This window comes from Sciurus vulgaris (genome assembly GCF_902686455.1).
Source record: "Sciurus vulgaris genome assembly, chromosome: 4".
Taxonomy (NCBI): Eukaryota; Metazoa; Chordata; class Mammalia; order Rodentia; family Sciuridae; genus Sciurus; species Sciurus vulgaris.
Window position 1 is genome coordinate 30,443,868 of NC_136464.1, and position 26,865 is coordinate 30,470,732.

A 26,865-nucleotide genomic window follows, 5' to 3' on the forward strand; every position below is an offset into this window, starting at 1 on the left:
ATTAAACCCAGTGCCTCACATGTGCTAGGCAAGTGCACTGCCACTGAGCTACAGCCCCAGCCCTCCCTTGATTCTTTTTTTTTTTTTTTTTTAGTTTTCAGTGGATATTTATTTATTTATATGTGATGCTGAGAATTGAACCCAGTGCCTCACACATGCTAGGCAAGTGCTCTACCACTGAGCCACAACCCCATCCCCCTCCCTTGATTCTAAAACACAAATAATTGTAGGTTACACAACCAATTGAATAACAACTGGGAGGAAAGAGGGTAAACAGCAAGAAAGTTTTGATTGATAACTATTATGAAAAACATTCTGATTTCAAAAGCATTACATTGGAAAAATGTACCATCAGCTTACAAAAATGTAGTAGCCCTGTTATTTGGGGGGTGGGGTTTACAAGTGCCATTTATTGAGGACATAAGATATTATTAATTCATCGAAGAAACCAATAATTTACACAAGGTCACAGAGCTTACTCAGTAGTAAAATTAGAATTCAAACCAAGACCCATTTAACCTCAGGAACCCATCCTCATCCATTACACTATTCTATATCTCCCACCTTTATTGACTGTTTATTTTGTAACCCATGTAATATTTATTTTTCTAACCACTCAGAATTAGAAAAGCTTTCAAAGAAGAATACTTTCTTGATGAGAGAACATCAATTTGACCCCACAATCAGTTGATAATCTGAGATGACTGCCCTAGAAGTGAGGATTAAAGGAAAATTGGGTATCAAGATACTAGGCAAGTATAGGTGGAAGAGGACAAGTCTTCTCAAAGTATGACTCTCATCCTCTGGACTCCATCCATGTTTCAGGAGCACAGGCTCTTGATCAGTGTATCATGAGGTCCTGTTACACTGCAAGGGAAGGGCAATGTGAAGGAATGTGCTACTTGAAGCAATATCCCTGGGAACAAATAGCTTCTTCAGGAGGGAGAGGCAACCTGGGGTAATTTTCAAATGTTTCAACATAGAAGTGGGAGGATTATAGGGTTTGTCTTGAGCAAGAATAAGATTACCACTGAGGCTGGTGTTGACTGTGACCTGCAAGTGGGTTAAGTATGCAGTAAGCCTGAGGAATAAATTAGTCACCACAAAGGAAAGGAAAAGGGAGGAAGAGTGATTTAAATGCAAATAGCTGCTTTCCACTAGCTCTCCACTAGCACTTATCCCTTTGAACACCCTTATTGTGTTGGGACTCAGAAACTTTCTTTTTCTTTTCTTGCATATGTTCATAATTTCCTTGCCTCCCTAGTGACTTTATCCTGTTTATGTATGTTCTTATTTTAATTTTATGTTTTGTTGCAATTACATTCAATTGCTTTTCTGTGGTTTGAGGTAACAAGAGCAGAGAGTACAATTTTAAATCTTAAAAGTGTCATAGAAACAGAAGCCACAAATTAAAAATTGATCTGATACCAAAAGAAAATGGACAAACATGGCACTACAGAACAGAGAGATGATAAAAAGAAATTACACAGAAAAAAATTAATGAAACTGACAGAAAGTACATTAGACAAAAGAAATAAATCAAGTGAAATGTGATGAGATATTGGAATGACTGTGCTCAGAATAGTCTGGCTGTCTAACCGAAGAAGGACACATTAAATATGGAGGCAATTCAGTCAGCCAGACGCTTCTCAGTCTTCTAAAACAGGAAAATTCAATTAGAAAGTATCAGAACCCTGAACTGGAACTGTGAGCATTTGGTGTTTCTTTTTGTTATCTAGAGGTTATTAATTACCTTTTCTGAAACTTAGCTTTTTTATCAGTTAAAAGTTCTCTCTTGTAAGTTCTCATTTATTTAACAAATATTTAATAAGCAAACTAATCCAACATATCTATTAAGCATGACAAAATTTTTAAAAAAAATAGAAAATTACAATTAGGTCTAATAAGGTCAAGATCAGAGATAAATTCAAAGAATTTTGGAACCCAGAGAAAAGAGGAAATAATTTCCTAAAAATTTGAGAAATGTTTCATAGAGGAAGTAACTTTTGAAATAAGCCTTGAAAAAAGTATCAGATAGTGTGGGTGAAAGGAGGGGACGGGAGAAGGTGACCAATAAAGAAAAGGGACAGGAGTTCTGGAGGGTCTTAGATACCAAGATAAATTAAGCAGTTGGATGTTAACATGTGGGTCACTGAACACAGCTTTCAGTATCTTCAGAAGCTACTTATAGCACATCTGCCAACTGATAAACCAGACCTTTCAATTGGCAGGAATGATTGAGTACTGTTACTGGTAATAGGGAACCATTAAAGTTTCCTAAACTGGGGAGGGATTTCTGAAGTTAACATAATGGCATAAGTGTGGAGGATGGACTGGAGGAGAAAGATCACAGGTCGGAAGACCAAGGAATAAATGATAAGCTCCAGAACTCAGGAAGGAACAGATAGATCAATATGAGCCCCTCCTCATCTAAGATTGTAGGTAAGCACAGTGTCAAAACCCACACAAGGATGCAAAGAAACATAGGAACAGTAATGAACTCTCACCCAGACCACTTATAAATATGATAAGGAATCAAGACTGCCGAGAGGCAAGAAACAGCTGTGTGTGGGTAAGGTTTAAGGAGCTTCCTGAAGCTAACCAGCTCTTTGTAACCAGCTACATCAAGGGCCAGTCTGGTTATGTAAAGAGCTGCTTCTCTTCTGAGGTCCTGAGGAAGGTCTATTTCCAAGTGGATGAGATGCTGGAATTAATGGACTCCAGCTTCTTTTGGAGGATGGGCCTCCTGCCAGGGCTGATTAGCCCAGCTGGCCTGTCCACTATGCCTGTTTTATTGCTTCCTTTCTCATTAAGGAAGGTGTTGGTGTGGATAACCGTAAACAACATGCTTGCTATTACAGTGCTACTATCTCTCACACAGCCAGTGGCTGAAGCCAGGCTCTCAGGAGTCTTTTAAAAGACTTAGGTCACAGTCTTGGAGGCAGGATATCAAGGAAATGCAGGAAAAAGAAGCCCAGGTTTGAAAATGTGCCACATACGTGTTTATTTGCCTATTTTTACTGTTTTTCTTTCCCTTTTTAAAATTCAAAGTCATAGGGAAAATAAAACTTTTTGAAAAATCAAGGATGTTTTCCCTAAGTGCTCTCTTTCTCTTCTCTTACCCTCCTGCCTCAGTGTATCCACATGAAACAGTCCTGACAGTCCCTGACCCTAAAATCTGAGGGAAGGAAGCTAGAAGAGATTGCCTTTATATCATCCCACCTCAAGCAGGCCCAGGGGTTCTAAGCAGCAACTGGCCATTTACTGAACAGTTTTGTGGGTACCTCAAAATTCCCTTTACCACATGGGGACAAGGACTAAAGTATTTGGGAACAATACTTTGGGAGGGGAGAAGTAATCAATAAAGAACTAAACACCCCACTTCCTTCCACCCTCACTGAAATAATCTCTCCAGAAAATGTATACCTTAAAATAATCTTCATTGGCACATCATTTCTTACCAGGAACTCTTTTTGTTTCCAGAGTCCTCTAATTTTCTCTTTTCCAGCATAGGGAGAATCGTATTCACTCAGAAAACCACAGTGCTGAATTATGGCCCTTGGTTTCTTACAGTTTCACTTTCTTAGGGAATTTTGCAGCTGGTTTCATCTGTTTTTCCTAATTTGTTCTCTCTTCTTCTGTCCAAGTTGATTTCCTCCCCAGGCCTAGCCGGCACCCAACCTCCGTATCTGTGCTCCCCGACGCATTACCATGCTGGTCCCCTCTGCTCATGGAAGACATACAGCTCATCAAGTCTCCTGCCATGTCCCAAAGAGAAAATATTCAGAAAATAGTTTTTGATTTGCACTGACTGCTCCTATAGCCTTTTACATTAATGCTTTCTAGGACTGTTTTCCCCACAAGATATTTCATATAACTGATGTAGGTTTCGTATCAAAGTTCTACTTCACTGTGATTTTTGTTTGTGTGACTTGACAGGAGTTGCTCTATTGCAAGTGGATAAGTGAACTACTCTGAATGTTAATTATGTTGCTGTGAATTATCTACATGCATTTTATATTCTAAACTGGTCTTTTCTGCAGCTTAGCATACACCCGGGATATTCCCTATCACTCCATATGGTATGTGAAGGAAAACAACCATGACATGTTAGATTCATGCAAACACAATTTCAAGGAGAGTGATCTAGATAACATTTTGATTTACGTTTCTAAGTGCTTACTATATACCAGTCACTATTTAAGTTCTTTACAAATATTAAGTACTTTAAATAACAAAATCCTCTGAGGCAGGTATTCTTATTATTCTAATTTTACAGCTGAAGAAACAGAAATGGAGTGTAACATATTCAAGGTCACAGAGTGATTAAACAGTAGAACCAGGATTCAAATGCAGGTGATCTGTCTCCAGAGATTATGCCCCTAACTACCACCCAGTGCTGTCTCCCTACAAACAATCTGAGGGGTATGAGGCAACTGGGATTAAACCCAGATCTGTTAAGGTGCTGGCTGCCTCACTCAGGTCTCAGCTCAGATACCACCTTCCGGGGGGCCTTCTCTGACCACTATTTAAAGAGTTACCCCTCTCCTCCTGCCAAGTCACTCTCTAGCACATTACTGTGTTTTGTGTTCTTTTTGGTTCTTCTTATTAAGACCTAAATTCATTTTGTTTACTTTTTTATTGTTTATCTCCTCCCCTTGACTACAGTATAAGCCTATGAAAGCAGAGACCTATTTTTGTTGTGGTATACCTGCCCCTAGAACTCTGCTTGGCATTGAGCAGATCAACATGAGCCCCTCCTCCTCTGAGAATGTAGGTAAGCACAGCGTCAAAACCCACACGAAGATGCAAAGAAACATAGGAACAGTAATGAACTCTCACCTAGACCACTTATAAATATGATAAGGAATCAAGACTGCTGAGAGGCAAGAAACAGCTGTGTGTGGGTAATCAATATTTGCTGAATAAATAAATTGATGTGTTTGATAACACCTTAATGAATTCAGACAGAAATCCTGATTCCTTTCCTAGCCTCATTTTTACATATTCTCTCTAGACAATTTCATCTTCTCCTCTGGCTTTTTCTACCACTCTGTTTCCCTCCAGTCCAGATCTTTGTTTCAGAGATGACCAGTTTTCACCTGTATTTGATTTTTTTTCTTTTATTGTTATTTAATTTTAATTTCCATAATCAAAGATACTCTTAACCTCTGGGTGATAGGAGTCAAAGAGTCCTATATTCATATTATAAAATACTAAAATATTTTAACGTTTTATATTTAGAAGGGACTTACAGTTCATCTATTCCAAATCCACATCTTTAAATGTTGATGAAGAAATCGAAGTCCCACATAAAGACTTCCAAAAGTTTCAGAGTTAGCAAAATTTCCAGCATACAATTTTTTCCATAGTATGATTCATTGCCTACCTCTCCTTTTGCTAAGGTATTCTTTTATATATATTTGTTTATTGAGATATAATTCACATATCATAACTTTCAACCTTTCAAAGTAAGAAATTTAGTGGGTTTTGCTATTTTCATAGAATTTTGAAATCATTACCACCTAATTTTAAAACATGTTCAATTCCAATCCCAAAAGAAACCTCATACTCATTAGTATTCACTCCTTGTGCTCCCCTACCCCCAAACTCCCTTCTCCTCAACCCTAAGAAACCACTAATCTACTTTCTCTCTCCCTGGCTTTGCCTATTCTGGATGTTTCATATAAATGGAATCAGATAGTGTTTTGCCTCTCATGCCTGACTTCCTTCACTCAGCTGAGTGTTTTCAGGGTTTAATCATGTTGTACTGTGTACTGTTTTGTTTTGTTTTGTTTTGTCCAACCAAACCCTCTTTCTCCAACTACCTCAGTTTAATTCTGTCTTTGAACACAAAACTGAACTGTGAATATCCTGGAAGGCAAAGGCAAAAAAGATAAACACGAATATTACTCAGTTCTCTTAGTTATAAAGGAAGCACAAAGTTTATCATATGCACAGATATTTTCCTAGCACTACTAGGATATAGTCCTTTGATTTTACCTTGTGATCACTTAAGGTGTTTTTCTTACTTTCCTGTCATGATTTCCAGCTTCCCCTGGGTGGGGCACTCTGAGCAGTGTTGAAAAGGGTGAGAGGACTGCCTGTGTCATCCTCAAATGACTTTATTTTTCTTTGTGAAGGGGTTTATCCCCTCTGCAGGTTTGGGAATTGAACTCATGGCTAAGCATGTGCTAAGCATGTGCTGTACCACTGAGCTTCAAACCCAGGCCTGAGGGTGAATTTTAACCATATGCCAAGTCAACCTCCATGGTTCATTCTCAGGATCTTTCTACCAGTCACAATCCTTACTTCCATCTCAAACTTGTGGATCAGAAACTGGGTCACTTCAAAACTTCAGAGGGTCACATTTTGACAAGAGGCTTTTACTCTGCTTGTAAGGCGTATAGCTGTAGTTGCTCCCTGATTGGATCTGACCTGTGGGTCAGTGACTTTTCTTTTTACTCTTACTGTAGTTATTTTCAAAATGTGGTTACACCATCCAAGCCATTATTAATATAAAATAACTCTGACACACTGCCCTCCATTCTCTCATGATTCATGAATTCCAATATGTGGATAGTGCATGTTATCATAGAAGTGCCATAACAGAGTACTGAAAAATATGATTTCTATTATGGGACCTGTATGGCCAATGAAGGTTGTTTTATCCCTAAAGTCACCTCACATCCTAGAATATGTACTTATTTTATCACATTGTCACTTAAGTTTACCTGAGGAAAAACAATAATTTCTTTGAGGGGAAATGTGTCAAGGTTAATGCTTTAGTCTGTTGTATGCCAACACAGTTGTGTGCATCATCAGGGACAAAAGTATCTGGAAGCAGGGAATCAGAGACACTTCTTTAGGGAATGTGTGTTGCTTCTCATCTGGGAGTAGTTTTAAAAAACTGATTACCCCCTTCTGTTTTGTTGTGTGGACAGGTGGTTAATACATACACTCCAGGAAAGAAGATCTGGCTTGAAGGTGTGGTGACTACCTCAGCTGGAGGCACAAACAATCTGTCAGATTCCTATGCTGCAGGATTCTTGTAAGTAACACAATTGCACTCCCAGGGACTTTAGGAAGGGACAGTGATCCTGTAACATACTTGTTATTCTGCCCATTGCAGGGTGAGGCTCACTTCCCATTGAAAGTTCATCTGTTAATCTGTGAATTTTTTTAACCATTTAACAGTGACCAGTGCCTTATCTAGATACTAAAATTTGGACAAAAGTATCAGAGCAAGGATGAGAGGAGCAGAAAGAGGAGTAATAGTAACAATAATACTAATAAACACTTCATTAATAAGTTTACAGTTCAACCACAGAACAGGCAATATACATTCTCTCATCCAATTTTTACCATAGTTCTAGGAGACAGGTAATAACAAGGTGTGGCTTTTTGCCTTCCAGAAGCATATGATTGGATGTACTAGGATTAGAGATAACTACATTGTAAAGTTGCCAGAGATAAATGCAACAATAATAGTACCTTTAACTTATCATGTGCCAAGCACTTTCTAAAGTACTTTATATGCATTTAATAATTTAGCAATCAGTGAAATTGATGTTATTTTTCCATAATGAAACAGTAAAATAAGAACTATTATTATCCTCACATTACAGATAAAAGAAACTGAGTGACAGAGTTGAAGTAACTCACCAAGGTCACTTGCTTACCAGCAGAGCTCAAACTCAAAACTCAGGTGGTCTGCTTCAGAGTTCAGCCTCTGCTACTGTAGTGGACCATCTGTCTTTCTGCTTCATGTGGTCTTTCTAGGAAAGTGCTAGGCCTGTAAAGAAATAAAGAATTTCTCTGACTGGGAGTATCAGGAAGGGTTTCATGCAGGAAGTAGCATTTGAGTGGGACATAGGATTACTCCAATTTCTATAGGTAGAGAGTGGCCCTGGCTTTCTCACTGAATAGTGTTCTCCTAAGAACTTGAGTTTTGCCCTTAGTTATGTGTTTTGCTAATAACTGCTGTTCTTTATTGTCCAGATACATTTCCTCTCCATTGAGATAGCTTCTTTAATATGTCCATAAGGGACAAATCAGGCCAGTCAAGGCAATTGCCTTTACAGATAGAATCCTGCAAATGCAGATGAGGATAATGAGTCATTGTAATTCATGGTGATTCTTGGGTCTTCCATCTCTGAATCTTCAGTATCAGCCATTGTGTGGCACAAAGTTGCCAAGAAGCATGTTCAAGTGAATGAAATGGAGTGACTCAGCATTTAATACAGAGTTGCTGAGAGGTTTCTTTCCTGTCAACACTGGTTTGATAGGAGCCCTGTTGCAAGTGAGCACCAGATGGCATTCTGTGCTGCAGGGTACTCCTAGGAGTGAGCAAAAGTAGGGCCATTGTTCAGCCATTACCAAATGACTCTGCTCTGTGGCACCCCAAGCAGCCTAGTTGTGCTGATGGCTTGTAGCATTCTTCCCTTTAAGGAATGCTGCGAAATGAGAAATACCACAAACCTTTATGGAGGCAGCTGCAGCAAAGATTTACTTGTACACAAGGATTAGCCAGATGTCCACAGATCTTTCTGCATTCACTGCCCAGCACATAGATAAACATAGTTGTTTAGATTTGAGTTACAGTTCAATTACTAAATGCTTGGTTGATGCAGATCAGATAAAACTAGTCCATTCTGCTCCTAGTCTTCTCTCCTACTACCTCTTTGTTATCTTTTTGGTCTCAACAGTACTGCAGCACCCAGCAATGTATCATTTGAGTCTAGTTCTCCAAGTGCCATAAATTAGAGGAAGAAAAAAATAAAAGTAAAGCATTCTAGGGAGGGGAGCTCCAAGCAACTAGCAAGAAATTGAAAAGATGGACTTTTCTCAGTAATTTTTCAGTATATCACATAACTATGAGTTCACTAGGACACATACAAAATGCATGCATGAATCAGAATTTTCTGCTAACAAGTATTCAAGGGTAGTGTTTCCAGTCAAGGATTTGAGATTCTGTGGCATATGGCAGATAAATCTTTTGCATGCTGCTGGGTCTCCAGACATAGTGTTGTCTGGTACATAGTAGATAGTCAATAAACATTAGTGGAATGGAAATGGTGGCTGGGACAGTATCCTTGTCGGAATATGCCAGTCATTTTATCAGCTTTCTCTACCTGAGCATAGAAGGGAGTCTTAGACTAACAAAAAAACCCTCTCCTGAGGCTTATCATTACATCATTACATTATTATTCTCATCTTCAGGAAGTTGAAGATAACTTCAGTACACCATTCTCCTGTGAAAGCCATGGGGCAGCAGTGGTCTTGACCATAATCATTTTCTTCAAGAACTACCCATACACTAGCAAAAAATTAGGTTTAGTAATTAATAGTTATTTGCTGAGTACATATTCTGGGCAAGTCTTGTGTTAGACTCTGAAGAGGTCACAAATAAGAATGCGATACTGCTCCTGTGGATGTGTTTATAGAGCTTTCCTATTGATTTACATGATCACACAAGCACAAGTAGGTATCCTCAATGTTGAGAATAATTCCCAGGGTTAACAGCTGATTAAGTAATGCTATTGAATGAACAATGAATAAGGGAACAATGGGATCTTTTCACATATAAAACACCAAGATACAGCCCTGTGTTAATGCACAGATGCTGCTGAATAGAGGGGCTCTCGCATCTGTGATCACCTGTTTACTCATTTTTCTCTTTCCTCTTTCATCCAACAGACATAGGGCTAAAAAGGCTAGAAAGATATACTTCTTCTTATATATAAGTACTTGTTACATAGAAACTCTGTTACATGTGTGCTGTTCCAACATGGAAAGAGCAGTTGGTTAAGAAGTACTTGCCCGGAATTCCACTGTAGCTTTACCACAGGACATCTTTGACAAGTTAATTAAGTATCATTCCTCAATGCCAAGGGAAAAGCTAGACTTGTTATCCTAATTTCACAGGTTGATAATAAGGCAAGTGACTTAGCTAAGTGATATTCCAAAGGTAACTTGAAGTGTCTGGGTCACAATGCCCCAGTTTGAACAAAAATAAACATGAAAAGGGTTCTGTTATATTATAGTCAAATTTTCCTTTTGATTTAAAATTTTTGTTTTTGTATTCTGCTTTGCTTTGCTTTTTGTTTTGCTTTTGTAACTCTTATCAGTGAATATGTGTTGTTTTTTATGAGAATAAAATTATAAGAGTGGAAAAGATTGGAAAATATTCATGATATTTATCCACAGTATAAAAATTAGCAATGCTCTTTATTCTGGCAAGGAAAAAATTTTAATTCTTCTACAAGTCATGGGTTTGGAGCTCTATAGGGTTTCAGATTTGGGAAATTGTAACTATGTGTAATTTCCCCCATATGATGAATGGTGATTCTCAAGGTTCCTAGAAGCTAATTTTATCCAGGTAAATTTCAACCTAAGAAAAAAAAAAATTCAACCTAAAAAGTACTGAATACTTACAGTGTTCCAGGAACTGTGATGAGTGTTTGGGGTATAAGTTTAAACATTGTGTCTATGCTTGAAAAACCCACAACTGATGGGGGCAGGGAAGCAGAGAAATAAGTAAGCGATGGTGATCCAGTGGGTTAGCAGAGGGCATGGCAGGAGTGAGAGTTCTGGGGAAGTCTAGAAGAAGGTGCAATTTTGACTGGGGCAACAGGGTTTAGAAGGGGACACCAGAGTTGGAGATTAACAAAGGAGAAGAAATTTGCCAAAAAAAGACATGGGTTGGAGGAGGACAGGAAGAGAATTCTAAGCACAAGTAAACACACATGTAAAGACTTGAGTAAGTACAAGAAATCATGGTGCATTTGGGTAATCAAGAGTAGTTTTATGTGGTTTAGAGCCTTAAGGAATGGAGTTTAGGGTGAGAGAAGAGAGGAGATGAAGCCAGACACACATATGCTTTGGACAGCCTGTGAAATGCCTCATCTTTCATATGAAGATTGAAGTTCTAAGTCACGTTTATTACATATGCACTTTGTTGTTAATGGTTAGAGGTTTCCCTGAGTTTCATAAGTAGGAATACAGAGTTAGAGAGAAAAAAGAATGCAGGAAAGGATGAATGAATTGAATATATAAATAAATGCAGGGTCAGTGGCGAGGAATCAAAAGGGCAGTATTTTTGAAGGATGATATCCTCTGGAAAGTGGGTGTTTGGCATAGTGGCATAAGATAAGTGTGTGAGCAATGCAGTTCTTTCAATATAACACATGTGTAATAGTAGTATAGTTGTATCCCTGAACAGTTTATAGTGCCAAGTAAATTGTTATTGAATTGACTGCTTATGTGGATCTATGAGGGATGTAAATGACTGGACAACTGTTGCATAGGTCGCAGGTGGATATAGGTTAGAGTCCCATGAAAGGTGCACGTACAGTGACAGAATGCAAGTAGGGGAGTTTGGGGATGGAATGTATAGGCCATGTGTCCCTGTGACTGTAATGTCCTGTGGCCACAAAGGATGACATCAGGTTCACAAGTGGCTAAAGTGTTCATTTTTCAGTATTCTAGGAATAAAAGTCATTATCAACAGTGACTTTATGACCAAGGATAATTCATCTTACTTCCCTGGACCTCAGTTTCTTTTCCTATAAAATAAGAGATTAAATTTGGTCATCTTTGAAATCTCTTACAGCTGTGTATTCAATACTTAGAATAATTTTCTCCTTTATAGTACTAGGTAAATTTGATGATGGGATGTTAGTGTATATGTGTATGTCATAGCAGATCTGTATAGATCTGTTGCATGCCATTTTTAAAATGTACTGATATTGCTTTTTTCCTCTGCCTTATAGATGGCTCAACACTTTAGGAATGCTGGCCAATCAAGGCATTGATGTTGTGATACGACACTCATTTTTTGACCATGGATACAATCATCTGGTGGACCAGAATTTTAACCCACTGCCAGTAAGTGTGGCATAAAAATTCCTACTTTCTTTCCATCTCATGGAAAAAGTATCTTTGTATCATGCCTTTAGAATTTTTTTTTCCTTTTGCTGTTGCCAGTTAATTTCATAAATCAGACAGAAACATTCTTGTCTTTGTTCCCCTGACCCATTTCATAGACTTTTGACTTCCCCACACATACACACACACCCTTATCCCTATATAGAGATACACACATACATATACATATGCATGGATGCATATCTACATATATATTTACATTATATTATTAATATTTATTAAATATTTATGTATTTAACAAACCTTATGCAGTTGAGATTCCACATCTACTTGAGGCCTGTTTGAACTCTGCTTGAGAGTGAATTTTTCCAGATTGTTTTCTTTTAATGCTAATAGGAGACATTAGTTAATGTCAAATGCAACATGTTGAAAGCAGATGGGGGAGTGTTAGCCAAGATTAGATACAGTAGGAGCCCATCTCTTAGGGAACAGCTAAAGTACGCTTACAGTTAGATGTCAATCCCTAGGTGACAATTGGGAGATTTGCGCAGAGCACCATCTTCTCTAGGAAAGTAAAGAGAAGGATAAAGTAGAATGGCAAAAGAAGAGTTCTGGATTTGGTGAACTTATTGACCAGAAAATCCCACTTAGTCCAGAAAAGCTGTTTTCATAAAATAGGTTATTCTTTTACACTGATGTCATGATTATGATGAAAGGTCAGACTCCTCTCATCAACTCAAAGAATTTCAGAACTGGGTCTACCTTTCAAGGTAATCAAGTTCTGCCTGAACAGGGACTGGTGAACAGGGATAGGGAGAGAGAAGGAATACAGGGCCAGTCCTAGACCCTGTACCTGTCTGTTTTAGTCAGCTGTTTTGCTGCTGTGACTAAATGATCTGACCAGCACAATTATAGAGGAGTAAAAGTTTATTTGAGGACTCACAGTTTCAGAGGTCTTAGTCCATAGAAGGCCAGCTATATTCCTCAGGGCTCGAGGTGAGGCTGAACATCCTGGTAGAAAAGCATGGCAGAAGGAAGAAGCTCACATCATCAGGAAGCAGAGAGAGAGACTCCACTCTCCATATATGAAATGTATACCCCATAGCCACACCCTAATTCCCAACTCCTCTAGCCACACTGTACCACTTCAATTAATCCTATGAGGGATTAATCCGCTGATTAGGTTAAGACTTTTACAATCCAATCATTTCTCCCCTGAACCTTCCTGCATTGTCTCACATGTGAACTTTTGGGGGATACCTCACATCCAAACCATAACACTGTCCCTTGGTCCAGTGTTCTTACAGAATTAATGCTGCCCTAGCCTCCATAGGAAACAAACCCAAACTGGAATCAGTAAGTGATCCTGCCATTTGCCTCCCTGGTTCTAGCCCATTCCCTCCACCTTCTAAACCCTGAGCCAGGATGGTCTCCAGATCAAGAACAGGGAACAAGTTGGCACCCAACAGCACCATCACGTCTCAGAAGAATTCCTTTAGGTTAGAGTATTCAGAAATTATTGTATCACTGGATGTACATGACTCTAGGACATCAGCTAAATCACAATTCGTAAAACTAACTGGACAGTTCCTTATATTCACAAAGCAGAGATACCTCCCTCAAAAGTATGTATGAGGGGTTGGAGTGGGAAAGGATGGAGAGGGAATTTTCAGTTTGGAACCAAAGAGATTTGTTCTGTTTTGTTTTAGCTCATAAGTTTGTGGAAATAAAACAAAATAATTTAAAAAGTACCTGTGAAATGTGAGCATTAAACACATAAAGACCACATGTTCTATTTGAAATAAATATCTATTGAACATTAGGACCAGGGGCACTAGTAATAGATAAGTGAATAAATAAATTATAAAAAAGTCCTGTGGGGGCTCCTCTAGAGCACATGTGTAGGAAGGGCCCAATAACAGTAGGAAGCCCAGCTTTGCAGGTTTCACAGAAGAATCTTCCAGGCAGAGGAAGAATCAGACACAAGGCACCAGGGCAAGAACAAACTTGGCATGTTTATTGAAAGATGAACACCAGAGTGACTGGGCCCTGACAGGGAAGGGAAAGACTGATTGGAAATGAAATAGGTAGGCCGCGGTCAGATCATGCAGGGCAGTTTGGCTTTAATTTGTAACAAGATACAACTTACATTTTTACAACCTACAATAATTTATGAATCAAATGTTAGTTATTTTAATAATGCATTTAAAAAATATTTACATTTTCAAAATATTTACAGATCACTTTTTTAAAGGGTGCATCTAACAATGTTCTAAAAATTCTGTTCCCCCCCATCTATCTTTCCTTCTTCCTTTCTAGTCTTTCTTTTAAGCTTTCCTTCCTTCATTCTGATTTCATTCTCTCTTCTTGATCATATACTGTGTGCTGATTGTTATTCCTGGCAGTGGGCCACTGTGGTAAACCAAAAAGACAAGGTCCCTAAACTCTTGGAGCTTGTAATATAATGCTGTACTGAGAAATGGAAAACACATAAACATATGAAAAAGATAATTGTAATTTTCTAAAACTGCTCTGAGGAAAGCCTGGTAAGTTAAATATAATTTTTAATTTACTTTTCTGAAGAGAAACTAATGTCCTAAGAGGTTATTAAGTGAATATACCAGGCCAAACCAGTAGCCAGAATTTTCTAGCTCCAAATTTTATTTTCTTTTCACTGAGCCACACTATTTCTTGCAGTATTCTCTTAGGTGTCTTTGCAGTGGCCTAGTGCAAATTTTGCCTTGGAATTGAATCTGAAGATAAAAACAGGCCTATTAGGAAATTGAAAAGAAGAAACAGTCTAGAAAAGGTTTTTGGATGATTAGATAGGTTTCATTTCCAGAGTTGGACAACCTTGGATTCCTTATCAACCTTCCATGTACCTTTGCACTGCTGTATATACATTAAAGATGCAAGTTCTCATGACTTTGTTCTCCCAAAATAAGAGTTATTGTCAGTGACTTCCTTTAAAAGCATGGCACAGAAGACCTCCAGTGATACATGGTGGCAATAGAGCTCATAGAAGTCCATAGGAAACTAAAACAAGTTCCATGAATTTAGCAGAGTCTCAAATGAACTGAGCAGCTGTATTTCTGGAAATAGCAAGCTCTAATAGAGAAACCATATATTAAAAGCACTTTTAAAAGGTAGCAAACTTTCTTTTTTTCTTTGTTGTAATAAATTCTGCACCTTATAAGTAGAGAACTTGGCGGCTGGGAGTATATCCTAAGTCTCCTCTGGAAAGAATTTAGAAGGCTAGGCCCTGGGCACCAACCTGACAGACAGAGCCAGCAGTCCCCTGAAATGTGTAATGAAGACAGAAATGGAAATCCTATGGGTTGCCACTTCAGAAAGTTGTGCAGTTAATAACCATATACTGCCAATATAAACTTGTGCATTTTGTATTGTGATTAAATCTTAAAAAGCTTGTTAAGAGCTTAAGGAATTAGTGAGTTGTGTTTTGGTTGTCTCCCAGAAAAATAAGTTAATTTCTGTTCTGATATTTTAAACCCAGCTCAGTGCATTTCAGGAAAGGATCTTATTAGCAAACACCATCTTGTTTTTGTTTTTGTTAGTGCTCTTGGGTAAATTCAGAAAAAGTGAGCATCTTAGCTTTATGGCTCCTCAAGCCATATCTACCCCTCCCCATCTCTAGTCAACTGTGATCCCAGTTTGTAGTACTCCAGAGCAGCTCTGGCAGGGTCATTCCAGTAGCACCAATCCGAGGTAAGAGAGGATGTGAGGATTATCCTTTAAAAGACAAACTAAAATGATGAGTGGTTGCCAAGAGTTGGGGCGGGGCAGAGCACAGAGGATTTTGAAGGCAATGAGACTATACCGAATGATACTATAATGATGGATACGTATTTTTATACATTAATCCTAACCTGTGAAATGCACACTACTGGTGAGCCCTACTGGAAACTATGGATTTTCAGTGTTAATGATGTGGCCATGCTGGTTCATCAAATGTAGTTAATGTACCACTCAGGTGGGGGATGTTGATAATAGAGGAGCATGTACATCTGTGGGGACAGTGGGTATGTGGGACATCTCTGTACCTTCAGCTCAATTTCATTGTGAGCCTAAAACTTTTTTAGAAAAAGTCTTAAAAGGAAAAAAGAGAAACTTCGGCTCAAAAAAGATAATTTTCACCTACAACCCCTGCTCCTCAGGATTGTTCCTCTAGTAAAGTACCAGCCCTCCCCCTGTTGTGAGACTGTTTCGCCTGGGAAGAGGAGAACATTTAGTTCAGCCATGCTTCATCACTCAACTCCCACCCGTTTCCCCTGACCCCCCTGCCATTGGGAAAGAGGGAACGCCTGAGTCTCCACAGCCAGTCAGCCAGTCATGGGCTCCCTGGGGAGCACGCGATGTTTGTGCAGAAGAGATCTGCACATTCGGTGGACATAGTCCAGACCCCACCAGCCATGGGCATTTCTCCTCAGAGAGGGTTTTGGAATTTAGCTTGCTGCTTTTTTTAAAAGCTTGATTTACAGAGCCTTCAAGGAAAGGAATGGTGAGTTACTAGACAACATCTTCCTAACTCCCACGCCAGGCTAGCAAAAGCAGTCTTCACACAAATATAATTCAATTCAAAAAACATCAACACCTGAAATCGGTCTGGCTCTGTGCTGGGCATTATACGGATATGTACTTAAGTAAGATATAGTTCTTCCATCTGCAGAGCTAATAACTGGTGTGTTTGTGTGATTACAATTGAATTCTCTATTTACATTAAGATAAAAGCTAGATAGATCACATTGTACTGCCTCTTCCACACTGGCATAGTGGTGTGGATATTTGCTGTTGGTATTCTTTTTTTTTTTTTTTTTGCCTACTATTCCTGCTGCATAATAAATGTTTAATTCAGCACCCTCTGTGTACATTGCTTTGGAAAACAGTCATTGGTCATGGATTGGAGCACAACTCACTATTCTATGGTGAGATTGAATCTATTGTTGCAGTTTCCATAGCAACATGTTCTGATCCACGTCATCACCATTTAGATATCATTTGGCCATTGGAAAGAAACTCTAACTCTTGCTGTTGTTGCCTGTTTGGCTCCCTTGGTTTTCTTCTCACAAGATTCTAGGATAAGATCCTCAATGCTCCATCCTTGCTTCCTTTCAAAATGTTAGAGACTATAACCCTGCTGCCCTGCATAGTCCCTGTGTGGACAAGGTTCAGCTTAAATCTGTCCTTTTTTCTCAGAAGAAACAACCAGTAACAAATGGGTTCCCACTGATGCTAGGCTGATGTGAGGATACCAGCTAATTAGGAGGCATCAGCAGGAACAGCAGGAATTTAGGACTATGACTAGAATTGTGGGTTCTAAACCTAATTCTGCCATTAATTATATATGTATCTCTTTAAAAAAATATATATATATATATATATATTTAGTTGTTGGTGGGCCTTTATTTTCTTTATTTAAATGTGGTGCTGAGAATCAAACCCATGCTAGGCAAGCACTCTACCACTGAACCACAACCCCAGCCCTTATATGTGGATCTTTGAGTTCTAGTTTTGAACTGGTTAAATTGAGATTATCAATGTATTCTCTACATCTAAAAGTTATTGGTGTTATCTTTGAGAAAATTAGTTATGGCAGAAAGTTTCTGATTTTGTATATACAGGTATATACAAAAGCACTGGAAGGGTCTATAGCTAAATGTTAAACATTGTTTTCTTTGAATAGTGGGATTACAGGCAGTTTTTATTTTTTGTGTGTAAAATTACTACAGTTAGCAATATTTCTTTTAAAATCTAAAAGAATAAAGGCTATTTTTAAAAGACAAGGTAGTGTTTTGAAAGGATTGTTTTAAATAGCTACACGAATATGATCTCAGACTCATTCATTGATCATTTATGTTTCATTCATTCATAAGCGCTTATTGCCTCATAGTACCTATGTGCTAGATACTGTGCTAGACACTGGAGTCCCTGTCCTCAAAGATCTTACAGCACAGATGGGGAGACAGGTGAGTTAGCAAGGAAGATGGAAGATGCATTTTAAAAGGATGAAAAAGGAGCATAGCAGCCAGCATGGGTGGAGGGCAGCATGGGTTTCCAGGAAGACTTCTGAAGGAGTTGATGCCTGTGCTAGGGCCTGAAGAAGGTCCAGTTATCCACAGAGAGAAGAGTTTGTGTCTGGGAGTCTTTTCCCAACACAGGCAGTAACATGTGCATAGGCATGGAGACATTACTTTTCTAGTGAGTCAAGGTGGATGATGAAAAATTATTTAGGGAAGCCTTTCACATTGCTGACCAGTGGCCACACAGAGTGTACAAAAATTAAAGAATTCCCAAACTACAAACCTGGAGGTGGTATGGCCTGGGAAGTACAAAATCCAGCCAAACTAACCTGTGACTTGTTTCTTGGTGTACCCGTTTTTCTCTTTCTTTTCTTTCCCGTGGGAGCCATCAGGAAGATGAAAGAAGCAGAGTGTACCTGTTTAAGGGCAGCTGTGATGTGAAACCCAATCCTCTCATTAGGGGCCCTGACAAAGACTTCTCCATGTGCAGCCTTCCTTTGTGGGAACCTGTGGCTGCTGAGAGAAGGGCATCTTTGGCTGCAGGATCAATCACTGAGACTCAGGCTGGCTCCATGTCAGTGGCCAAAGCACCTGGGCTGAATGCCCAGTGGACATGACTTGCTTCTTTTCTCCTCTGTGCCTCTAACCCCTGGCTTCTCATCAGAGCACCTTCTGACCAGGCAGGCAGCTCTTTTGCCTCTAATGCTTTTACATAGAAGTACCTCTGATATTTTTACTACCAGTTCTCATCCTTTGCTTATTTATCAATCTAAGCAGTGTGCACAATATGTCAGCGATCCACACCTGCTGTTTAACAGCTCACCCCAATTATGGATGCCTTGGGAAGTAGAAGGAACTCTGGACCTGAAATCAGAAGTTGCAGGCTCATAATTCAGCTTGATAATTTTCTAGTTATAGGAGTCTTTGTTTTCTCCTCTACAAAAGGGGGAAGAGTTATTGGAGAGTGGGGAGTATTTGAATGTGCTGCTTGAAAGTACTGGCTTGAACTCAGACCGACCAGCATTTCAAAACCAGCTCTACCATTTACTACTTACTAACTACATGGCCATGGTTCTACTACTGTACCTCAGTAAACATCAATTTCCCCTCATATATTGGAGATAATAATAAGGTCTCTCTCAGAGGGTTCTCAGAAAGGATTAAATGAACCAATGCATATGTATCTTTTACCACAGAGTAAATATTCAATAAATGTTAACTTCTATTGTCATTTATGAAATCACTTTGTACAATGTAAAATTATGTTATAATAATAATTATCATTAATAACTTGAACATAACTGTGGTGAGATAAATATGCATTTAAGTATTTGTACAGATATCTGAAAATCAATTCAAGTAATAACTAAAACATGAACAGTAAGTTTTTTGGTGAAAGTTAAATTGCTTGAAAATTAGAAGAACAAAAAGGGAAAGCTGTGATTCCTGAACTTGAGAGGAATTGACTGCAACTAGTTAACGGCATACCAAAAATTACATTTTATTTCCCTCCAGAGAAGTGCTGCCAACCTTTTCCAGCAAAGGCAATTAAGGCAGTAACCAAGCTGCAATACTAACTCTAACACCTTCATTTGGTATTTATAAATGGCCCAGTAAGCCCTGAAAACCATGATATGTCACATCAAAGTGCTAATGATAGCACATTATGTGAATCACTGAGAAGCAACAATTGAACATCTCACTGTGCCATCAACCATTTATATTGTTTTCAGACTGCAACACTGAGAGATCACAGCTACAGCAAATTGTGCAGCAACCTAAATAAATTAGGGAGAAGAAACAATTACAAACTCACTGTGCCTGAGCTTAGGAGCATAGTTCACCATCCTTGAAGCAACCTGCAGATGAGGAGGAACAGGGTCAGATCTAGAATGAGAAGAGCAGCACCTCACCTGCTTCACCAAAACCACTAAAAATATCAGACAAGAAAGAGAGGGAGGTGCTATTAGTATAGGTATGCATTTATCATTACAGTATGCTGATTTTAGTTCTTTTGAATATATACCAAGGAGTGGGGTAGCTGGTTCATATGGTGGTTCCATTCCTAGTTTTTTGAGGAATCTCCATACTGCTTTCCAAAATAGTTGTGCTGATTTGCATTCCCATCAACAATGTAAGTGTACCTTTTTCCTCACATCCTTGCCAGTTTTTGTTGTTATTTGTATTCTTGATAATTGCCGTTCTAACTGGAGTGAGATTAAATTTCAGTGTAGTTTTGATTTGCATTTGCACGTGATTGCTAAGGATTTTGAACATGTTTTTACATAGTTTTGATCATTAGCATTTCTTCTTTTGACAAATGCCACTTACTTCATTTGCCCATTTATTGATTGGGTTATTTGTTTAGTAGTTTTACTCAGCCATAAAGAAGAATGAAATTATATCATTTGCTGGTAAATGGATGGAACTAGAGAACATCATACTAAATGAAATAAACCAAACACAGAAAGTCTAAGATTGAATGTTTTCTCTCATATGCAGAAGCTATAAAGACAGAAAAAAAAATAGGAATAAAAAAAATGGGGACTTCATGAAAATAGAGGATGGGAGGTCATGCAGGAAGTACTGGGGAGCAAAATCTACCAAATTATGCTATGTCCATGTACAAATATATTACTATGAATCCAACTGTATATAATGAAGGTGCACTAATTAAAATAATAGTGATGATGATAGAAGGGAGATCAGTGGAATAGAACAAGTGGATCATGGGGAGGGAAGAGGGAAGAGAAAGGGAAGGTACTGTGCAAATGATGTGCATATATAAACATGACATAATGAACCCTAATACCATGTATAATTATAATGCACTGTTGTGGTTTAGATATGTGGTATCCCCCAAAAGCTCATGTGTGAGACAATAAAAGAAGGTTCAGAGGCAAAATGATCAGGTTATGAGAGGTCTAACCTAATCAATGGCTTAATCCTCTTGGATGAATTAACTGAATGGTAGCTGTAGGCAAATAGGGTGTGACTGGAAGAAGGGGGTCACTGCCTTTGGCACTTATATTTTGTCCCTAGTGAGCAAAGCTCTCTCTGCTTCCTGTTGCCATGTCCTGAGCTGTTTTCCTTCTGTCATGATGTTCTGTGTCACCTTGGGCACAAAATAATGGAGTCAGCTGTCTATGGACTGCAACCTCTGAAACTGTGAGAGTCAAATAAACTTTTCTGCCTCTGTTGTTCTTTGTCAGGTCTTTTGGTCATGGTGGTGAGAAAAACTGACTAAAACATGCACCAATAAAAAAAAATACTTAAAAACTTTTAAAAAGAAAGAGGGAAGGAGGAAAATAGACAAAGAAATAGGAAGGAAGGAAAGAAGGGAGGAAGGGAGGAAGGGAAGAAGGGAGGGAGGGAAGAAGAGAGGGATGGATAGGCCAACCAGGAAAGGAAAAAGAAAATGAATGCCCTTTGATAGGTTGGAAGGCTTTGATTGTGAATGCCACAGTATGACAAATCTAAGGTTACTTCATCTTATGTATTATATTTGAAAATATTAAGAATATTAAGAGCACAGTGACCAACAAATAAGCCTCTGATAAGTTGAAGGAACCAACAAATAAGCCTCTGATAAGTGACCATGAAAACCAAAGTATTACGGTTTCAATATGGAATGTATCCCCAAGGCTCATGTGTTGAAGACTTGGTACCTGATGCAGCAATTTTCAGAGGTGAGTCTTTGGGAAATGATTGAATCATAAGGGCTCTGATCTCATCAATGAATTAATCCATTAATGGGTTCATAATTGAATGGACTATTTATTGGAAGGTAGTAGAAAATGTAGGATGTAGGGCCTAGTTGGAGGAAGTAGGCCACTGGGTAGGGGTGGGTACCTTGTCTCTGGCCCATTCCTGGCTTTTCTGTCCTTCTTAGCTGCCATGAGGTGAGCAGCTCTGCTCCATCACACCCTCTCCACCATGATGCTCTGCCTCACCACAGGCCCATAGACATGGACCCAACCAGGGACAAAACCTCAGAAACCATAAGCCCAAATAAATCTTTCCTCTAAGATGTTTTTCTTATGTATTTTGTCATAGCAATAGAAAACTAGTACACAAAAATAATTTTTCCTAACTCCATTAAATTTTTATTGCTATTTGTTTAAATAAGAGCAAATGTCTTTTTTAAATAGAACTAGAATAAACAAATTGAAATTGATTTTAAATTCTTATTTAAATGTGCTACATTATCTATAAGCTTTAAAAAAAATCTATCAGTCGTTAGGTACCTCAGTCACTTTTAGCTATTATCTATCTCTGCTTATTTTAACTCTGATTTGGTTTTAAGTATTGAATGGATCTCAGGAGTACACCACTTTCACTTACTCTAAACTTGAAAAGTCTGCTGTCTACTCTAGAATTCATTGCCCTCATCTGAATATTGAAATCTTTATCTTTTTTGTATTAAAGCAGTGGTTCTCAAGCCTGGCTGCACATTGTAGTCACCTAGGGAGCTTTTTAAAAATAACTGTGCCCAGGCACCAGGTCCAGAGATCCTGATTCAGTTGGACCATAGAGGATTCCAGGTGTTGGTATTTTTTAAAGCTCCCCAAGTGATTCTAATGTGCAGCCAGACTTGAGAACCACTGAGTTAGAAACTTTTATTTACCATGATTAAATTAGCAATTACCTTTCCTCTTCTGTATTCAACTTTTGGTTCAATTATTGAGATATTAGCAAAATATTTAGTTTTGTCTATCATTTATTCATTTGACAAATATTTATTGAATATTTATTATGTGTCAATAAAGTGAAGGAGAAAGACAATATCCCTACTTTCATTGGAGGTTAGTCTAGAAGGAAAGACTACAAATAAAAAGTAAACTAATAAATAATTACTTACAAAATTCTGTATGCTGTGCAGAAAACGAAAGTGTTGCTAAACTGATAATGAACTTAGCAAAGAGGGGAAAACTTTTTAAAAGTGGAGTGGGGACAGCATACAAGTGCTATCAGTCTGAGAGTGGATTTAGTTATAGTCACAATGCTGGAACAGCTGGACTATAGGAATAATGACTGCGTTAGTTGGGGACACTCTACCATAAGTCTCCAGTTTTAGTTCCTGTGGACATATAAGGCTGTAGACTGAGACTACACCCCTTACTGTCTCTCTTTCAGAACTTAACCAATGCTGTGATTTCCCTTTCTCCTGTGGGACCACTTGGGACAGGCTTTGTAGGCAGATTGAGGAGTGATTTACATGCCCTAGTTGCATGTGGTATCTACCACATGTCCCACTACTGCTCCACATGAGACTTTCATCAATCAGGAGAATCTTTTCTGGATGTTATGAGCATTCACAGCACAGCCTATAACATAGCAGTAAAAGCCACAACAGGACATTGAATTGGTTCAAGGCCTTCCCCACAAAGTCACATTAGATTTATTTTTCCTACTGGGAAATTTGCCTAAACTTTTTCAGTTTGATTCAAGAACTCTCCTCCCCAACAAAACTGGTAGGATAGTGGCTTGGATACCTTTATTCAATAGAGCCATAAAAGTTTTAGTTCCTTCTTCCCCAAAGTTTCCCTGCATATGGCTTTTGGTCCTCCTTAGAGATAGGAAACCTCAGTTTCACACCTAGTCATCTTTCCCCGAAACAGCGAGTGAGGACCAAGGGAAAGAGACCACTGTTGGCACTAAGGGAAAGCACAGCTCCACAGCAGAAAGCAAGGCTCTGCGTTGACCTTAGTTTCCTCTTTTAATAATAGCTTTACTGAGATATAATTAATGTACTGAAAAATTCACCCTTTAAAAGTGGATCATTTTAGTGTATTCATAGAGATGTGTAACCGTCACCACAATGTTTTAAAATATCATCAGAAAAGGAAACACCATGCCTATCAGCAGTTATTTCCATTCTTCCTTTTCCCTAATCCCTGAAAACTACTAATTGACTTTCTGTCTCTACATTTCATGTAAATAGAAGCATACAATTTGTGGCCCTGTGTATCTGGCTTCTTTTACTCAGCTTAATGTTTTCCAGGTTCATCCAAGTAGCAATACTTCATTCCCTTTTATTGCTAAATAATATTCCATCGTAGAGTTATGCCACATCCTATTTATCTGTTTATCAGTTGGTAGATAGTAGGACTATCCTAGTTTTTGGTTATTATGAAGAATGTTTCACTTTAACATTTCTTCAACTCAAAAATCAGTTGATTATATCTATTTCTCTGTTCTGTCCCATTGATTTATTTGTCTATTCTTTCACTAATATCATATTGCCTTGATTAGTATAGCTTATAGTAAGTCTTAAAGATGGGTAGTGTCATTTCTCCAACTTCAATATTGTGTAGGGTAATCTTGGTCTTTGGCCTCTCCGTATAGACTTTAAAAATCAGATATTTTCTGTGGATATTTGTTGATATCCACAGAAAAAAATTGCTGGGATGTTGATGAGGATTGCATTGAATATATTGAATCATTGCATTGAATATTGAATCAAACTTGGAACAACTGATATCTCTCCATCTGTTTATAGATTTTTTTGTCTTCATCAGAGTTTTATAGTTTTCCTCATATAGTTCTTGTACATATTTTGTTAGATTTGTTAGTTCTTGTACATATTTTGTTAGACAAGTATTTCATTTTTGGGGTGCTAGTGTAAGCAGCAGCATTTCATTTTAATTTTAAATTCCACTAGTTCACTACTGGTATATAAGCAAGCAATTGACTTTTGCATATTAACCATTTATTCTAAAACACTGCTACAATTGCTTATTAGTGCCAGGAGTTTTTTGTTGATTCATTTGACTTTTTCATGCAGATAATCATTGTCATCTACACACACACACACACATACACACACACACAGAGTTTTATTTCTTCCTTTCTAGTCTGCGTACTTTTTATTTCCTTTTCTTGTTCTAGTGCCCTAGCTAGGACTGTGGTCGAAGCTGAAAAGTAGTGTCGAGAAGGGATGTCCTTGCCTTCTTCCTAATCTTAATGAGAAGCTTCTAGTGTTTCACTATTAAATATGATGGTTTTGTAGACATTCTCTATCAAGTTGAGAAACTCCCCCTCTATTCCTAGTTCACTGAAAGTTCTTTTTTAAAATCATGCATGGATATTGAGTGTTGCCAAATGCCTTTCTTTTTTTGCATCTATTGAGATATTTTTTATGTGTTGATGTGATAAATTAGATCAAATGATTTTCTAATGAACCAGATTTGCATACCTACAATAAACTCCACTTGGTTGTGTTAATGATTATTTTCATATATTGCTGCATTTAATTTAGGTGAGGACTTTTGTATCTCTCTTCATGAGAGATACCATTCTGTAGTTTCATTTTCTTGTAATGTCTGTGTCTGGTTTTTGTATAAGGGTAAAGTATTCATAGAATGAGTTAATCCCTCTGCCTCTATCCTCTGACAAAGATTATAAGGAATTGATACAATTTCTTCCTTAAATGTGTGATAGGATTTATCAATGAACCCATCTGGGCTTGGTGCTTTCTGTTTGGGAAAGTTATTAATCATTGATTTAATTTCTTTAAAATTTTAGACTTATTCATATTGCCTATTCCTATGTAGGTTTGGGCAGATTGTATCTTTCAAGGAATCGGTCCATTTGACCTAGGTTATAAACTGGTAGTCATTGAGATGTTCATAATATTCCTTAATTATATTTTCAATGTCCACCAGATCTCTAGTGTTGTTCCTTCTCTCATTTCTGATACTAATAATTCCTGTCCTAATTCTTTTGTTTTCTTAGTTAACCTGGCTATAGTCTATTGATTTTTATTAATCTTTTCAAAGAACCAGCTTTTTTTTTTTTTAAACTGGCCAGGGTACAAAAATACCTTCTAATAAGCTTGTTGATCTGGTCTTCCCTGTTGCCAGCGTCTCCACCTTCTACAAAATGGGTGTCTTTTTCTTCATTCCACCTCTTGAAGAAGATAAATTTGAAGGGCCACAGAAAGTTATTTGCTTCTTTGAAGTGTTTTCCAACAGTGTAGATCTTATGAATCATGATGCCATATTTACCAAGAGATCGTGCAATCAAAGCATTATCTGTCAAGGCAATTTGTTTCTTATTGATTTTGCCATATCCACGCTTGTAGATTAGTTCATTCACTGACTTCATATTTGGGTACCCCCATGCAATATATGGTTCCACAATCCTCAGCATGTTAATTGAAGCCTCGTTGAGCTTAATGAAGGTGCCATTGACTATCTGGTGAAGGTGAAGAAGTTGTAACACCTTACGAACCTTTAGGCTCACACCATTGATACCTCTGATCCTGATGACAAATGCCAATTTGGGTTCTGTTCTGTACATCTGCCTAAATTCCTTGTAGTAATGCTTGGCTTTTTCATAGATAAGCTTCCTCTTTGCCTTTTGAAGCATCTTTTGGGCAAACTTCTTCCTCAAGTGCTTTACCTTCAGCTGTGCATAACTCATTTGCTTTTTCCTCAGCAATTCTGGCACAGCAGGAACCTTCTATTTCTTCTCTTCGGCACCCTCCACAGTTCCAGTTAGAAAAAGAGGAGAACCAGGTTTTTGTTTCATTAATTTTTTTTTCCTTTTGATTTTCTATTCTTTTTTTTTTTTTTTTTTTTTTCTCTTTTGGATTTTTTTTTATTTTTTTTTTATTTTATTGTAATCAAATGGGATACATGTTGCCTCTCTGTTTGTACATGGTGCAAAGGCATACCATTTGTGTAATCATAAATCCACATACAATAATGTTGTTTGATTCATTCTGTTATTTTTTCCCCTTCCCCCCACCCCTCCCACCCCTCTTTACCCTCTATACAGTACTTTCTTCCTCCATACTTGCCCCCCTCCCTAACCCTAACTCTAACCCTAACACTAACTCTTCCCTCCCCCCCATTATGTGTCATCCTCCACTTATTAGCGATATCATTCATCCCTTGTCTTTTTGAGATTGGCTTATCTCACTTAGCATGAT

At 38.1% G+C, this 26,865-nt stretch overlaps 2 protein-coding genes across 5 annotated transcripts in view; one reads left to right on the plus strand and one right to left on the minus strand.

Moving 5' to 3' along the window:
• HPSE2 (heparanase 2 (inactive)) overlaps positions 1 to 26,865 on the plus strand; it is an 830,988-nt gene that overhangs the window by 676,145 nt on the left and 127,978 nt on the right. For all 4 annotated transcript variants that reach the window (XM_079137838.1, XM_079137839.1, XM_079137841.1 and 1 more), the window contains 2 exons: positions 6,945 to 7,051; positions 11,775 to 11,889. In XM_079137838.1, coding sequence (XP_078993964.1) covers positions 6,945 to 7,051; positions 11,775 to 11,889 — 222 coding nt within the window. The remainder of the gene's footprint in view (positions 1 to 6,944; positions 7,052 to 11,774; positions 11,890 to 26,865) is intronic.
• On the minus strand, positions 12,399 to 26,369 carry LOC306660202 (large ribosomal subunit protein uL30-like; the record flags this gene model as incomplete). Its single annotated transcript, XM_079138382.1, has 2 exons — positions 25,753 to 26,369; positions 12,399 to 12,453 (listed from the first exon to the last, which is right to left on the minus strand). Exons 1-2 carry the CDS (start codon positions 26,352 to 26,354, stop codon positions 12,399 to 12,401), a joined length of 657 nt encoding a protein of 218 aa, XP_078994508.1. The 5' UTR covers positions 26,355 to 26,369.